Below are 17,181 nucleotides of genomic sequence, written 5' to 3'. Positions count from 1 at the left end.
GAAAAAAAGAATCAAATTATTATACCTCCAAAAAAAAAAACATTCAAAAATCATACCAAGAAACAATGTTCTTGCAAGAAAAAAATCAAAAGAACTCACAGAAATCTAACAAGGAAAACCAAAAATTCAACTCATCTAGTTATATCAAAATCAACCTTCAAGATGTAACATAAAGAAAAATCCCTCAAGCCACTCATAATAGAGAAATCCCATATCAAAACACACCAAACAGCATCTCTCTAGCTTTCTCCATAAAAATCAGATAAGAATGGAAAAATTAGAATATAACACATAAACAGTGTCCATTTTCCATCTAAAAGAAAGATATTTAAAAACTAGAGAATTCAGTAAATTCATAGAGAAAAGTCTTCCATTTCAAAGACCCTTCAAGACCCTTAAAGCCACTAAAAAGGTTTTGTTATCCATTTCTTCACTCACTTATTCAACAAATATTTCTTAAGTGCCTAGTGTGTGCAGAACACTAGATGAAGTATTAGGAAAGATATAAAGTTTTAAGTAAGTTACAGTCCTTGCCCTCATGGAACTTAAATAACAGTAAAGGAATTTGCCAACCATAAGTATTTGTTTATTTATTTGTTGGGTTGGGGTGGGATGGGGTAGGAAGTTGGGGTTAAGTGACCTGCCAAAAGTCATACAGCTAATGAATGTTAAGTGTCTAAGCCTAGATTTCAATTCAGGTTGTCTTGACTCCAGGGTTGGTAAGCTATCCACTGTGCCATCTCCTTGCCCCAAACCAAAGATATTTAAATTACACATAATGATTTTGTCTGTTTTCATAGAATCTCAAAATTTGAGAACTTGAAGGGACCTCTAGGCCAATCCACACATGAGTGGAATCCCTATTATAACATACTTGAATAATATTTACCCAGTTGTTTGAATACCTCCAAAAAGAGGGACCTTTTCACCTTTCAAGCAGCCTGCTTCCCTGTTAAGAAGTCTTGCCTATTATTAAGTTGACATTTGCCATTTTGTAACTAAAGTGGAAATATGAAGTAGAAATACAAAATAGATTTGGGAAAGCATAATGTTATAAGAAGTATAAAAATAGTATAATAGAGTAATGGTTCATGAAAAAGAAATCTATCATAGATTACAAAGGTTTCCCATTCATTACATAAAATAATTCACAGGTTCAATGAAATATGACTAAGTGAAGCAGAATCATATTGATTGAGCAACATGCTTTTGGGGGGAATTTTTTTAAAGTCTGGGGGTAGGGGATGAGAGCAGGGTATAGGGAGTAAAGGAAGGAACCAGGGAGGAGTTTTGTTGTCTAAAGATATGCTAATAAGACAGTTTCTGAGGCTAGAGACAGTATGGATTAACAGTGGAGGCCAGATGAATTGATTTAAGAGATCCAGCTTCACATCATTCTAAGTTAAGACAATTTTGTGACCTGATTATGATTGATAATAGAAACAAAATGGATTCATGTTAGTAATTCCTGAGAATAAGCTGATTTAGAATTCTCATCAGTAATTTTCATTCTGGTTCAGTCCCCAGGGCTAAACAGAACAAATTAAATCCTCTTCCAATCGACAGCTCTACAAATATTTGTTATGTCCACACTGAAATTCACCTTCCTCAAGTTAAACATCTCCACTCCTTCAATCAAAACTCAACACTATTCTGAATGTCCTCCTCTGGATGCTCTCTAGTTTATCAATGTTCCTCGTAAACTGCTTTAAATACAGTAAAAAAGGGAATAACAAAACAATTTGGATGGAGCATGACAAGAGAAGAGAAAAGTGGAATTTTCATCTTCTTAATCCTGGAAGTAATACCTCTTTTAAGATATTGCTTTATCTTTGGTTGCCACATCATACTTGAACTGGAATCCCACTAGAACAATAGATCTTTTTTCAGACAAATTGCTGTCTAACCATTTTATCCTATACTTGTGAAATTTATTTTTTTTTTAACCTAAGTGCAAGACTACATTTATCCTTATTGAATTTCATTTTATTTTATTCACCCCAATGTTTAATCTGGGCAAGCTCTTTTGGGGCCATCCAGATATCATGTCATGTAAAAATTTAATGAGTATGCCATTTGTACCTTTATCTAAATCATGTTAAACATCAGAGAGCCAAGCACAAATCCCTGGAAGCTTCCTTCCAATGGATAATCAAGTATAAATAACTGCTTTTTAAGTATGGCTATCCAACTGGTTCTGAATCCACTTAATTCTATTATCTCATCTACAAATCTTTGTCTTCTCTTCAAGAACAGTATATGTATTAAATTTTTTGTTAAAGCCTAAGTAGACTATATCTACAGAATTTCCCTCATCTGTAAATTTGGCAATAGTCAAAAGGAAATGAGATTAATCTGTCATGGCCTGTCTTAGATGAAGTCATGCTTGTTCTTTATAATTACTGATTCTCTTTCTAGATATTCACCAGCTATCCCTTTAATGTTTCATTCTAGAATTTTTCTAAGACTTGACATCCTTGTCACTGGCATAAAGTTCATAGACTAATTTTTTTTTTCTTTCTTGAAGTATTAAAGTGATATGTGGGTTACAAAAGGTATAAACATTACCAACCAGAAAGATCAAGAAAAGGTTCCTGAAAGGGACAGCATTAATAGGAGTTGGATTTCAAAGGCAAGGAAGAGAATCAAGGGCATTACAAGAATAGCATAAGGGAAGGATGAATAGGAAAGATAATATAGAGCTGATTTGATAACTGATAGATGGGGAAAGGAAGGGACAGCAAAGAATCAAATGTAACCCCAAGGTTACAAATATGAGAAGACAAGGCAAATAGCAGTACCTTAATGAAAATGCTAAAATCAAAAGGAAGAACAAGTTTAGGAGAAATAAAAGAAATTCATTTGGAGATATTCTGAGCTTGAAATTTCAATGGGATTTAAGATAAAATTTTTAACACTTAACAGAATAACATGGTGCTTTAAACTAGGCAATAGTCATAATCACACTTTGCGTAAGAGAAGAAGCCTCCAAAAAGAGATTTTTACAAAATGCAATATTGTATTGGTTAAAATGTTGAATGTTCTGATTAAATTTGAAGGGGGGGAAAGAAACAGAAGGGCAAAAATGGTTTCAAATATATATGAATTGTACTTAGTCTTATTAAGCTTGGTTTAGTTAAAAGAACAGTCATAACTTATGACTAAAGATTACACTTCACATTCCTTTCTCATAAATAACAATTGTAGCTAAAAGTTGTAGAGAATAAGTCAAATCTAACCATTGTCACATAAAGCAGAAAAAGACTGAATTCTCCAATTAAAAAAAAGGTTATAGAATAGATTATAAAGCAGAATGTAGCAATATCTTGTCTTCAGGAAAATGGATCATACAGAAAAGATTCTTTTGGATTATAATTATAAGGCTTATCTAATGTATACATATGTGCAGATATAGCAATGAGGAAAAATGAAGTGGCAATGATATCTGAAAAAACTGAGGTCTTAAACGAAAATGCACTAAAAAATACTCAGACTTTTTCCCCATTTTGCTAGATGGAACTATAATTCATGAAAAAAATTTTAGTATGCATATTGTTTTAAAAATCCAGGATTTAAATTAATTCTTAAAAGCTTACAGTCTTACAAAAAGGAACTAATGAAAAATTAATAATTATAGATCTCAGTGTCTACTAGAATATAAAAAATTAAGCAAAAAATTTTCAAAAATACATACTTGAACAGATTTCTGAACAAACTGCATATAATAGTTATATAGAAAGAACATAAAGGAAAAAACATCATAAATACAACATTCTTTTCAAGTATATATGGAACATTGGCAAAGAAAATTAACTTGGTCACAAAGGGACACTTAAAACTAATAAATTTTAAAAGGAGGAAATTTTACATATTACATTTTAAAACCACTCCACAGAAGTCTTCTACTGATGTCTCAGAATGGTGTGGAGGTGACAGTAGATACAAGCTCTTAAAAGGTTCTACCAAGCTGGAAAGATTTCAGTTATAGACTCAGCAACAGACTGTGATAAAAGAACCAATGTAGCTAAGTAGGATAAGACGTATCAGAAGGTTGACTACCAATTGTTGAATTATTTTTAGCTGTACAAACATAAGTATATGTAAGAAGAAATACATGTGAGGAAATCTATGAAACAAAAAAGAAATGCACTTGCACAAAAGACAGATGTTTCTATTGATTTGAACAACTATCATATGAAAGAGGGATTAAGATTTTTCTGCTTAGTTCCTAGAGTCTGAACTTTGACTAACAGATAGAAGTTTTAGATAGGAAGTTATCTGCTTAATATCAGAAAAACCTCCCAAATATTAGGGCCACTAAAAAAGTAGGATGGGATACCTTGTAGGAAAGTGAGCTCCCTGTCACTGGAGATCTTTATAAATAGAATGGATGACCACTTTTCAGGGATTCTACAGGAGGGATTCCTCTTGAAGTGTAGGATGTACATACTCATTCTAAAATTATACTATTCTATTTTAGTTCTGCCCTTAAAGAAAATAAAAGTGAACTGTGATTCTTAGTACTATCTTGCACAATCTCCAAAAGAACAGAGATTCCCTAAGTTCCCCAAACACTCCTATTTGTAGAAGATACTATACTGAGATCCAGAACACTACATGGCTTCCTCAATGCAATCCATAGTGACTTGGAAGAGATATACCTAGCAATCCATGGGGGGGAAATCAAATGGATACAGAATGCATATTGTCTGGATTATGACATGTAGTTGGGTAGAAAGCTGAGTTAATCCATCAGGTAGCCTATTTAGAATAGATACTTAAAATGGATAATAAGAAAAGCACAAAGTTGGATCACATTGGCAGCTTAATGGCACTCTAACATGTGGATAGAGTACTGGAGCTGGAGTCAGGAAGACTCAAATTCAAATCTGCCTTAGACATTTTCTAACTGTGTGATCCTGGCTATGTCCTTTAATCTCTGTGTGCCTCAGTTTGCTCATCCTTTTAAAACAGGAATAATAATGGCACCTTACCTGAGGATAAAATAACATAATAACATTTGTAAAGTGTTTTGCAAACTTTAAAGTCCTATATAAATGCTAGTTATTTTTATGATCATGAGACTGAGCTGACTTACATCTGGAAAATTGCACATATATGACAAATTATCAAGATACAAAGATGATATGCATAATAGTCTTTTTAAAGATCAAAAATCAAGTGTTCTCTTGATTATAGCATGGCTGGGAATCTTTAGTCACACCTACAAGTGATTCAAAGAACGACAAAGAACCCACCAGGTATGTATAAATGGTATGTTACTAGATCTATATAAAAGACAAAATATAAATAACCCCAACACTCAGGAAAGCTAGGTAGTAAAGTGAATAGAGTGGCAGGCTTGGAGTCAAGGAAACTCATCTTCTTGAAATCAAATCTGATCTCAGACATTTACTAGCTGTATGATCCTGGGTAAGTCACTTCACCCTGTTTGCCTTCAACTTCTTCAACTGTAATATGAACTAGAGAAGGAAATGTCAAACCGCTCTGGCATCTTTGCCAAGAAAACTCAAAATGGGGTCATGAAGACATGAAGCCATGACCCCATGAAACAACCAAATATCAACAAATGGACAGACCAGGGTATTACATTGACACATCTCTAAGATACAAAAGGAATCAGAAAAAACTCTCTACCATGTTTGATGGCTTCTTTAGGGAATGTCTATGAAGAGCTTAATTCTTTTTGTCATTTTGTAAACTCAGACCAAAATTATGAAGCATGAAAAACCATAAAAGGCTATAATTTATATCAGTAAAGGAAGTACCAACACCAAGGAGATTGTGAATGTACACCAAGTATATAAAAACACACACCATTTCAAATTAATTTTAGATTCATTATAATATCAAGTAAAATACCAATGGATTATTTTATAGAAATGAATAAAAGAGTAGAGAAGTTTATGCTGAAAAATAAATGGGTAAGACTATAAAAAAGGGAATCTGTGGGCAGAGGAAGTTAAAGAAAGATAATTTCAGAATATACCATAAAGAGATAATTTCTAGGATACCAGGGCAGGGGGAGGAACACAGATAAATAGATTAATGGAACAGAGCAAATATTTAATAAATGTTAATTGTTTGACAAACATTTATTTTTAATTAATCCAAGAACACTAAACACAGGAAATTGAGGAATTGTTGGAGAAATTATTTTATAGGATGGAGAAACATGAATTTAGCTCCATAAGCCATAGTATGTTCCAACTGAATCAATGAATACATTTTTTTTAATTCATTGAGAACTTAGAAAACTCTTTTTCTCTTTTTTTGTTCTATAACCTTCTTTGTTGTAAAGGTTAACTTTCTTACAATGGGAAGAGAAAGCAAAAGGACATGGGGAAAATTAAAATGATATTAAACCAAAATATGTTAATAATTTTAAGTTAGGGTAATGGCAAAAACCAATACTCATTCAGAAAAAAAAATAACGATGAGAAGACAATAATACTAAATGCAATTAGAGTAAGTCTAACCAAGATTTTTTTTAATTAAAGCCTTTTATTTTCAAAATATATACATGGATAATTTTCAACATTCACCCCTACAAAACTTTGTGTTCTAATTTTTCCCTTCCTTTCCTCCACCCCCTTCTCCGGGCAGCAAGTGATCCAATATATGTTAAACGTGTGCAATTCCTCTATACATATTTCCATAAATATCATGCTACACAAGAAAAATCAGATCAAAAGGGAAAAAAATAAGAACAAAAACAAAATGCAAGCCAACAACAACAAAAAACGTGAAAATACTTTGTTGTGATCTACCTTAATCTAACCAGGATTTTTAATCACGCTGTCAGTTTGAATGGGAAATAGATCAAAGTAAAGATAATGACCCTATTACTATTTCAGAGATATTTTTTAAATGATGCAAAGAAATCTGGACCAAAAAAGAGACTAAAAGAGTTCTGATAGCCTAATCAACAAATACTTGATTTCCTTGCCAAGCAGATAGATAAAATCAGACAAGAGCAGAAGAGGACACCATCAACCCAAGACACAAACTCATTCATGAAACATCATGAAGGGACATGATTATGAGCTCAGAACAAGTAGAAAAAGGAGTTGAGGGGAAGACAAGCCTTCAGAAACTTTGGCAAGAAACCCAATGAAATCACATCACTCTAACAACATTTATAAATGGAACTAGAAGGAAGATGAGGAAACAGAGCATATCTGCCAGTGTTTCTCTAGTAATCTATTCCCATCAATAATTAGAGTGTAACCAATATACTTAGACTCTGCCATCTCGTTACAATATTGCTAAAGGGAAACATCAATGGCATTTAAGATGACAAAGTCAAAAAGCAGGCAGGGGCCAGACCAGATGTTGGATGAGCCACAATTTTTAAATACTAGAGGAATCACTTTTTAAAGATTTCTCAAAGAAGAAAAGTTCCAAAAGAAAGACAGGACTAGAGATAGTACTAATGACAAAAGAAGGCAACAAGAAGAGAGCAACAACTACAAACTGATTTATCTACTTTCTAATGAGAATAGAATAAATATAAATATATATCTCAAGAATGGAACTGATGAAAACCCAACTCAGGACCTATTCCCCAGTCAATTTCGACTGTTAGAAGTAGATAATCGAGTAGTTCTACCTATAGAGCTTCTAATTCGAATGCTTATTTCATCAGAGGATGTCCTTCACGCATGAGCTATCCCCTCTCTAGGATTAAAAGCTGATGCAATCCCTGGCCGACTAAACCAAGCCACCTTGACCTCAAGGAAATGGGCAACTTCCCTAAATTATTTTTTATACAAGATCACATCTTTACCCTCATACAATTTACGGAAGTAGAGAATACTGTATTATACTTTATTTATTATATGTTGATTTTTTTAAATAAAAAGCATTTTAATCCATTGAGAAAAATGTGGCCTTAAAGGCTCTCCTTTTAGAAAATGTCTCCCATGCATATATTATATCATATAAGACATACTATTATATCTATGAAAAATGAGACCTGCTAAGTGTCAACATCAACTAAGACATAAAATAGGGAGACTAAAGGTGTTCACCTGTGTCACAGAGGACGTCTTGTGCAAAGCCCAAGGAGAAGAGGGATTCCTTATTGACAGAGAAGCTTTCCCGATGCTCCTGTTTGTGAATGATACCTTGATGAATTCATCGAGCCCTGGAACACTCCAGTGCCTCCTCAACGAGGTCCACAGCCACTCAAAAAAAAAGGATTAGTCTAGCAATCCATACTATAAAAACAAAGTGGATGAAGAATGCATACTGCCCAGACTATGACATACAGTTGGACAGATAGCCATTGAGGTAGTCCATCAATCCATATATTTGAGTATATACTACAGATGAACACAGAGGTGGGCCCGGAAAGGAACTGTTGAGAAATCACATAACTCTTTAAACACAAGTGTTCTCTTGATTATAGTTACATGTGTGGGAATCTTAAGTCATACCTATAAGTAATTCAAAGAACTACAAAGAACCCACCAAGTGTATAAATGGTACGTTACCAGTAATAACTGGCTTGGAAGAAGCGGCATAAGAGACACCATAAAGGACATACAAGACTAGGAAAGGAAACGGCAAGAACAAGGATGACAGATGGACAGTGCATAAATGGAAAAATGAAGTAGGCTGGCCACCTGGTAAGAACAAAGATGAGCTGCTTGAGTGTTTCAGTGGTATCCATGAAATAAAATAGCCAAAGAAAGATCTCTAGCAGCATGAGGTAGCTTTCCAGAGGATTCACTGAAAAACAGCAACATCTGAGCTGAGAAAGTACAGATGGATTATGGGAAGGATTGGTAACAAGGTCACAAATCCACTTTAAGTATTGAAATAATGAAAGACTTACAGAAGAAAAAAAAAGTCATGTGGAAAAAAAATTAGCAAAACCAGAGAGAGAGTAAATGTGTACACTGACTGGCTGGATAAAGGAAAGAAAATAAACTTTTTTATGAATACAGATATAAAGACAAAGATGGGAAGGAAACCCAGATGGGAATACATTGTTATTGTCCTTAACTAAAATGTATGTTTATTATAGTGGGTTTTTTTTAAAAAGTTCTGTTTGTTTTTGTTAAGAGTGCTGCTAAATTACTAGATTTCATGTGAAGATGTAAGTCTCTCCCCTATATGCATTATCACATTGATGTCCACCAAAGGATGTTTCGAGTGTATTCCTAAATCCTTATTTATGTCCTATATTCCCCAGGTTGCTGGATAACTGATTTCCGGATAAGTGAAGTGTTACTGTATTTAAACTCTGTAGCCAGTAAGTCTGTTGTAGATGTTCTAGGCTTAGTTCAAGCCTCTGCTGGAACCCCGTGGGCCATTCTTAAAGTGTTTGCTGTATAGATTCAAACAGGATAGACAGAAGGGAAGAAGATATCTCTGCTATTTTCACAAAATTTAGAATTAGACAGGGCTGCTGTGGCCTTTTGGTCTAATTCAAATGAGAAGTGAATCCTTAACAATAACATAACTGACAAAGGATCACCTCTCTTTAAAGACCTCCAAGGAGGGGGAACCTACCCTCTCTCTGGTCAGTCCCTTCCTCTTTGGGAGAGCTCTAACTGTTAGGAAGTTTTTCCTAGAAAAACCCTAAATTTATCTCTTTGCAATATCTACCCATCATCTCTGGTTCTGCCCTCTAGGGTAAAACCAAAAGTCTATTCCCAACTTTCCATGGCAGCCTTTCAAATATTTAAAAGTAGCCATCCCCAAAATGCTCATGTCCTCTCTTCTTAAAGTTTAAAATCCCCAGTGCCTTCAACTAATCCTCACTTGACAGATGAAGACCCTTCACTATCTATTCTAGACATAGTCTGAAAAGGGCAGAATAAAAAAGAATTGGTTTTTGCTTTGAGTTGTATATGATTCTTCATTAACCATTTAGGGTTTTCCTGGGAAGATACTGCAGTGGTTTTCCATTTCCTTCTCCTTCTCATTTTTACAGTTAGGAAACTGAGGCAAACAGGATTAAATGACTTGCCCAGGGTCACATATTTCGTAAGTATCTGAGACTGGATTTGAACTTGTCTTCCTGACTCCAGGCCCAGAGCTCTGTGCAGGATGGCACCACTTAGCTGTCTATCACATCCTTATTCCTAGAAGCCACATGTCTCTTAAAGTAGACCAAGCTCACTTTAGTTTCTTTTGAACTAAACTGGTGACTCAAATTGGACTTGGTCTACTTCTCCAGATAAACCTCCTCAATTGTGCTACTTCAACCTCATCTTTGGGAGGCTAATTTCTTGAACCCAAAGTATAGAATAAAAGTTTTTGCTGTTGAGATTCCTGTGAGTCCACCAGATAAAATGAGTCATTAGCTATTCTGTTCTCCTGAGTGTTTGGGTCACAAGAGAGCCTCTGTTTAGGAGGCTGAAAGCTTGAGGTCCTGAGTCTTGTCTATGACCACCCTCTTCCCAGTGGACACCAGTCCTGGTACTCACATCAGGTCCCATTCCAGGCCTTCTTCCTCAATGTCATACATCAGATTCATCAGGCGCCTTTTGAAGAAAATCTCAAAGCGGAGATCGTCCTCGAACACGAGAGATTTCTCCAGCCCGCGCTCCACCACCTGACAATGGAACGAGGTGACATTGGTGAGCAGGAAAAATTGAAACCCCAGCCCACAAATGCTGGGACCTAGAGAACCCCAGAGCCTCTTGGCAGTCACCCCCATGGTACCACCACTGAAACAGCTGCTTTCCAACCTGCTTCACCCACAATCACAAGCCTGCTGACTCAGAATGCACCAGAAATAAAAGATTTGAATATGACAGAGGGGGACACACTTGTCCATGCACACACCTATCTCTCAGGACAAAAATAAGCTATTTTCACATATGTAGATATGGCCACGCACACGTTTTTACATAATGCTGACATACAGAAATATAACTGGCCACAGATTCATGGGAGCATTTCCTCTTTCACGTGTCTTCTCTAGCCAATGGTATGTTCATCCCCAGGCTCCACTACATAATCTGATAGTCTCGAAGCAGCTGAGGGTCTGAGAGGACTGCTTCACTATCTCATCTTCCCTCTAGTCCCCCAAAGAGAAGGCAGAATCCTGCCTACTAACCCAAGATGATGCTCTTAACCCCCACTTATTCCAAACATCATTACAAAAAGGCCTTTCTTCTCCCATTCCTTCCCTATTCTTCTTCTGTTCCCCAATGCCAGTGCTTCAGTCCTTTCAAGGGGAGTTAAGTGACTGGTCCCACCAGGAAGAAGTCAGCCACGAGTCTTGGCTCTGCTAAAAGACTAGAAAGAATCCGGGTTCTGCCATCAGTACCCTGCCGTCCTCCTCAATCTAGGCAAGGACAGAAGGTCTGTATATCAGTCTGTGTCTGCTGCTATTTGGGGCCTTCTTTCTCCCTCTTGGCCCAGGTCACTTACCCTGACATTTCTTAACTAACTAACCACAAACATATCTTCTATTTCAGAAGCATCCAGCTCTTAAGGATAAATAACATTTCTCACCTCCAGGGTGCCCCTTCTTCCCTCCCCACAGCTCACAGTTGTGGAAACACGTAGCTAGGCTTCCCCAGTCTCTGTGCTACAAGGCCCATAACCACCCTTTATGCCATGCAAGCTAGGAGCTGCAGGGAGACATCAGAGCTGCTTTCCAAGTATGTGAGAGGTGAGGATGGGGAAGGCTTTTCTCCTTGGGCCCAGAGGGTGGCATTAGGAATATGCTACTGAGAGTAAGATTTGAGCTCAATGTAGGAGAAAAACTAGGAAAAAATAGAGCTGTCCAAAATGGAACAGCAACAGTAAAAATAACTTCCATTAAAAAATCCCTAGGACCAGATGGATTTACATGTGAATTCTATCAAGCATTTAAAGAACAATTAGCCCCAATGTTATATAAACTATTTGAAAAAATAGGGGATGAAGGAGTCCTACCAAACTCCTTTTATGACACAGACATGGTACTGATACCTAAACCAGGTCGATCGAAAACTGAGAAAGAAAATTGTAGACCAATTTCCTTAATGAATATTGATGCTAAAATCTTAAATAAATATGAATGTTATGGAATATTATTGTTCTGTAAGAAATGACCAGCAGGATGAATTCAGAAAGGTTTGGAGAGACTTACATGAACTGATGCTGAGTGAAATGAACAGAACTAGGAGATCATTATACACTTCAACAACAATACTGTATGAAGATATATTCTGATGGAAGTGGATATCTTCAACATAAAGAAGATCCAACTCACTTCCAGTTGATCAATAATGGACAGAAACAACTACACCCAGAGAAGGAGCACTGGGAATTGAATTTAAATTGTTAGCACTATTGTCTATCTACCCAGGTTACTTATACCTTCGGAATCCAATACTTAACATGAAACAAGAAAATTGGATTTACACACATATATTGTATCTAGGTTATACTGTAACGCATGTAAAATGTAAGGGATTGCCTGTCATCTAGGGGAGGGAGTAGAGGAAGGGAGGAGAAAATTTGGAAAAATGAATACAAGGGATAATGTTATTAAAAAAATTACTCATGCATATATACTGTCAAAAAATTTTTATAATTATAAAATTAATAAAAAAAAATTAACTTCCATTGCGATAGCACCTGAAATTTGCAAAGTGCTTTTATTTACAAAAACTCTATGAGATATTTAGTAGACATATTATTATCTCCATTTTTGCCAATGAGGGAAATGAGTCTCAAATAAATTGACTTATTTCTGTCTACACAGTTGAGATTTAAAGCCAGGTCTGATTGCAAGCCCACTCTTTCTGGGCACCACGTGCCCTTCCTGGTGATCAGAAGGTAATTGTGATGTCGATGCTCTATGTGGATTGTAATGAATGACCCCCTTGTTGAGATGCCTAAGAGAGGATTCCTCCTTGGGCTGGACTGTGTGTCCCTAGGGGTCTTTCCAACCCTGGGAATAAGTATGACTCCAATCTCCTAGGATTTCTCAGGATTTCAGAGTTAGAAGGGATTTCAGGTACCATCAAGTACAAAGCATGACTGGAAAAGTCTGCTCTTCAACACATCAGTCCACCCTACTTTGCTTGAAGATCTGCCACAAGAGGGAGCTCCCTCCTTCCCTTCCAAGGCCGCCCATTCCCAAGCTCTGGATGTTAGGAAGTACATCCTGACCTCATCAAACAGATCTTTTTTTGGCTTCCATTCGTTGTTCCTAATTCTGTCCTGTGGGGCCAGACAGAGCAAGCTGAATCCTTCCTCCAGAGGACAAGTCCTCCAAATCCTCGAAGAGAGTTATCAGGTTTCCCTTCCTTCCCACCCTGGTCTATAGGCTAAAAATACCATTCTGTTCCTGGTGGGGACATGGAAATCCATACGCTGTCTAGATGATCTCTCTTGAGACACTGTGGCATCCAGCCAAGGGAGCCCTTTCCGCTGGCACTCACCTCCTTCCAGATTTGGTGATGACTGAGGAAGCAGCCCAGCTCTCCCTTGGTGAGTGGCCGGCCGTGGTAGGGGTCCTGATAACCTGGCAGCATCCGAATCCCCAGAGCTTCCACTTGGCTTGTGTTCATGGCTCTAGAAGGAAGATGAACAGAACTACTCCCTAAGCTATTCAAGAGTACAGATGATAGCTGAGCCAGCTGCAGAAAGTACATGGGGGAAAAGTGGATGGAAATAAACTTTTATACATCACCTACTATAGTGCTAGACACTGTGCTAAGCACTTTGCAAATATCATCTCATCTGATCCTCACAACAACTCTCCAAGGTGGTGGTGTTAGTATTCCCATGTTTATAGTTGAAGAAACTAAGGCAAATGGAGATACAGGGTCATGCAGCTAGTTAAGTGACTCAGGCCAGATTTGAACTACAGTGCTTGTGACCCCTAATTAGTCCTAATGACGAGGAAACTCCAAAACCCTGAAAAATCCTTAAAGGAGAAAACCTCCTTCTACTCTCCAAGCACAAACAACTTCATCTCTGTTATCTGGGTGGGATCAGTTCAGTCCTGAAAGCCATTGAATTCAATTCAAATTCTAAGGCTGAAACCCAGCCTGGAGCCAACCTGGTACTCCTCCTACAAGCCCTGCTTCAGCTTGTAGCCAAAGCCCCCTATTTAAAAAGAGCCAAGCTGGAGTCTCTCTTTGCAGAGGGTCTAAACATGCCATCACCAGGCCTGACACCAAAGACTCTCTGTCTATTGAAATCCTATTTCCGGTACCCTCTTATCTCTACCTTCACCTTTTACTAACCTTACTTCCAAACCCCATAATAAACCTCTTTTATCAATCTAGGTTTTCGGGTCTGTAAATTCCTTTACAGGGGACTCTTGCACTGCTACTAGACCTCATTTAACTCTGTATCCTTGCGCTGAATGCAAAAGGGTTACAGGGGAGCTCTATTTGACTCCCTGTACCCTGAATCTGCCACTAGACCTCAATTAAACCCTAATTTCATTTAGATACCCCAATTCTAAACCAGAAGCTACCCAGCATTTCACAGCTGTGCATCTGCCCAGTGAGGAGGTCCATTGATCATATATCTGCTCTCACAGAACTGGTTAAGAACATGCGAAGCATACTATACCTCATGGAGCAAGACCTGGGATTCTTATGGGAATGAAAGGTGAAACTGGCTGTACCCTGGCAGGAATTGCCCCACACCCCATCTCAGGGCTGAGAAATTCTCTATAATCCTCAGGAGAGAGTGTGTTCATCACAAGCGTTGTGGTAGCCCATGTTCCTGGAACCTTAATGTCACTAAGACCCAGGACTTTCCCAGATCCCCTAACTACTTAAGATGGGCACTTACTTTCCATCTACTGCATCAACCACTTTGCATTCAATTTCTTGCTCATAGAGAGTCCTTAGCATACGTTCACGTCTGTCCGATCGACGCTTAAGATTAATCATGAAGACCTACAAGACCAAACACAAACCACATTCAAACTCCAAAGCCTCCCTCCATCCTCTCTCCTCCTCCCAAGCCTGGTCCTCCCCAAGCCCAGTAACCATCTCACCTCATCAAAGCCCATCTTATCAGGTACTTTGGCCTGGACGGAGGTAAAATGTGAAGGTTCCACTGGGGGGTACTTTACTACAGGAAAATAAAAAGATAAAAAAAAAAACCAAGCATGACATCTTTTGTGGTATCAAAGAAGCAGAAACAAAGTAGATTATCTATCCCCATCATGCCCCAGAAACTTCATCATCCTACATCACACCTTGTCAGAATCATCTGGTCCTGGGACCACTCTGAATGGAGGGTGAAGCAGAGAGCTGTCTCTTCATTTCATTTCCTTCCCTGTACTCCTCTGGAATTTATGCTCTCAAGCATAGGAGGGGTCCCCTTCCTTTTCCCCCCACCTCCACTTTTCATCTTCCTTAAATATATTGTTTTCCCTTATATGACTAAGATTCTTAAACATAGGCATTTCCTTTTTCATACTTGTATACTCACTGTTTAGCAAAGTGCCTGGTGCAGAGAAGGTGTTTAATAAATATTTATTGACTGCTAAATGGATAAATTGTATATATAAACTCAATACAATATTACTATGCTGTAAGAAAAAGTGAATATGAAGAAAAAGTGATGGGGAATTATATGAACTGAGATGATGCAAAATAAAAGAATAAGGTAAATAATACGCACAAGGACAACCAATTTAAATGGAAACAACATATCACAATAGTGACCACACTTGGCCCAAAAGAAAAAATGTACTTCTTTGAGGAAATGGGGGATTTTGGATACAGAACACCGCATATACTTTCAAACTTGGTTAATAGTTGGATTTATTAAATTGATTTCCCCCCTCTTTTAAATTTTTATTACAAGGAAGGACTCTCTGAATAGGGAGGGAGAAAAGAATATATTTGTAAATTAAGGTGATTTTTAAAAGATATAATAAGAATTTAATATATATTTTAACATATTTATTTATTTTTCCCTGAGGCTGGGGTTAAGTGACTTGCCCAGGGTCACACAGCTAGGAAGTGTTAAGTGTCTGAGACCAGATTTGAACTCGAGTCCTCCTGAATTCAAGGCTGGTGCTCTATCCACTGCGCCACCTAGGGGCCCCTATTTTAACATATTTAACATGTATTGGGCTATCTGCCATCTAGGGAAGGAGGTGGGGGGAAGGAGGGGAAAATTTGAAACAGAAGGTTTTGCAAGAGTCAGTATTGAAAAATAACCCATGTACATGTTTTGTAAATAAAAAGCTTTAAGGAAAAAAAAGATATCAATAAGTTTTTAAAGATGCATGTGTGATAGTACATCTACTGGTCTAATCTCAGACTGTCAGAAATGTGGTTTCAAATCCAACAATCACAAACACCCACACATATAATTCTTACCTTCAAGGATTCCCTCCCCAAACACATATAGACATAACATACCACACACAAGTAAAACGGATACACATGCACAGAAGACCATACATGAGATATATGTAAGAACAATGGAACAGAAAAACAACTTCAGAAGGAGAATCATTCTGTGTACATGCTGTAGGGATACCAGGAAATGTCTGGAATTTTCAGGTTGGGTCAGGCAGGAAAATCTCAATGGAGGAGGAAGAGGGGGGAGGGGGAGAGAGTTAAGAAGAATCTAAAGTTAGCAGAGGTGGGCAGACAAGCATTCCAGGGCAGGAGGACGTAGCTGGAGCAGCTGGGGTTTGACTGTGGAGGGAGGCTGGAACACCACACAGACTAGAGCTATTGCTTTCCCCACTAAAAATACCTGGGGACAGGAACCTGGCCTTTTGAAAGCTGAGCTGACTTCTCCGGACCTTCAGTTCTGGAGCAGGACAAAGACATAGTGTGAACCTTTCCCAAGGAATGTGAGGGGGAGAACAGGCACTAGCCTGTGCTATGGACTGGCCTCCAGCCAGAACAGGAAGGCAGCTGTAGGAACCACCAGCAGGAGCCAAACTGCCAAGCACCTCCAATGAAGGGTCTCCCCTCTGGGCTCATATGTCCCCAACTTCCTTTGTCTCTCCTCAACTTCTGCAATCTAATTCCTTTTTGACTCAAAGGCTGCTTCCTTCCAAGTCATTAGTGACCTGTAAAATACCCTTTCCTCCTTCCTCATTTTCCCTGAAATCTCTATGATATTTTACATTATTAAGAGACTATATAGTGCCATGTGGGAAAAAAAAAATGGACTTGACATGAAAGGACAGAGGTTGAAATGTGACAT

At 37.7% G+C, this 17,181-nt stretch overlaps 1 protein-coding gene across 2 annotated transcripts in view; it reads right to left on the bottom strand.

Annotated features, from left to right (window-relative positions):
• Positions 1-17,181, bottom strand: part of COLGALT1 (collagen beta(1-O)galactosyltransferase 1) — a 36,987-nt gene that overhangs the window by 8,611 nt on the left and 11,195 nt on the right. Inside the window, exons 7-11 of one of the 2 annotated variants that reach the window (XM_074261343.1) lie at positions 14,999-15,075; positions 14,791-14,897; positions 13,422-13,554; positions 10,464-10,591; positions 8,055-8,133 (exon numbers count right to left, since the gene is read on the bottom strand). In XM_074261343.1, coding sequence (XP_074117444.1) covers positions 8,055-8,133; positions 10,464-10,591; positions 13,422-13,554; positions 14,791-14,897; positions 14,999-15,075 — 524 coding nt within the window. The remainder of the gene's footprint in view (positions 1-8,054; positions 8,134-10,463; positions 10,592-13,421; positions 13,555-14,790; positions 14,898-14,998; positions 15,076-17,181) is intronic. The other variant, XM_074261335.1, reaches the window with a different exon arrangement.

Source organism: Sminthopsis crassicaudata, chromosome 1, assembly GCF_048593235.1.
Source record: "Sminthopsis crassicaudata isolate SCR6 chromosome 1, ASM4859323v1, whole genome shotgun sequence".
NCBI classification, from domain to species: domain Eukaryota; kingdom Metazoa; phylum Chordata; class Mammalia; order Dasyuromorphia; family Dasyuridae; genus Sminthopsis; species Sminthopsis crassicaudata.
Note: the sequence above shows the minus strand (reverse complement) of the source record. Positions and strands in the feature narration are given on the sequence as shown.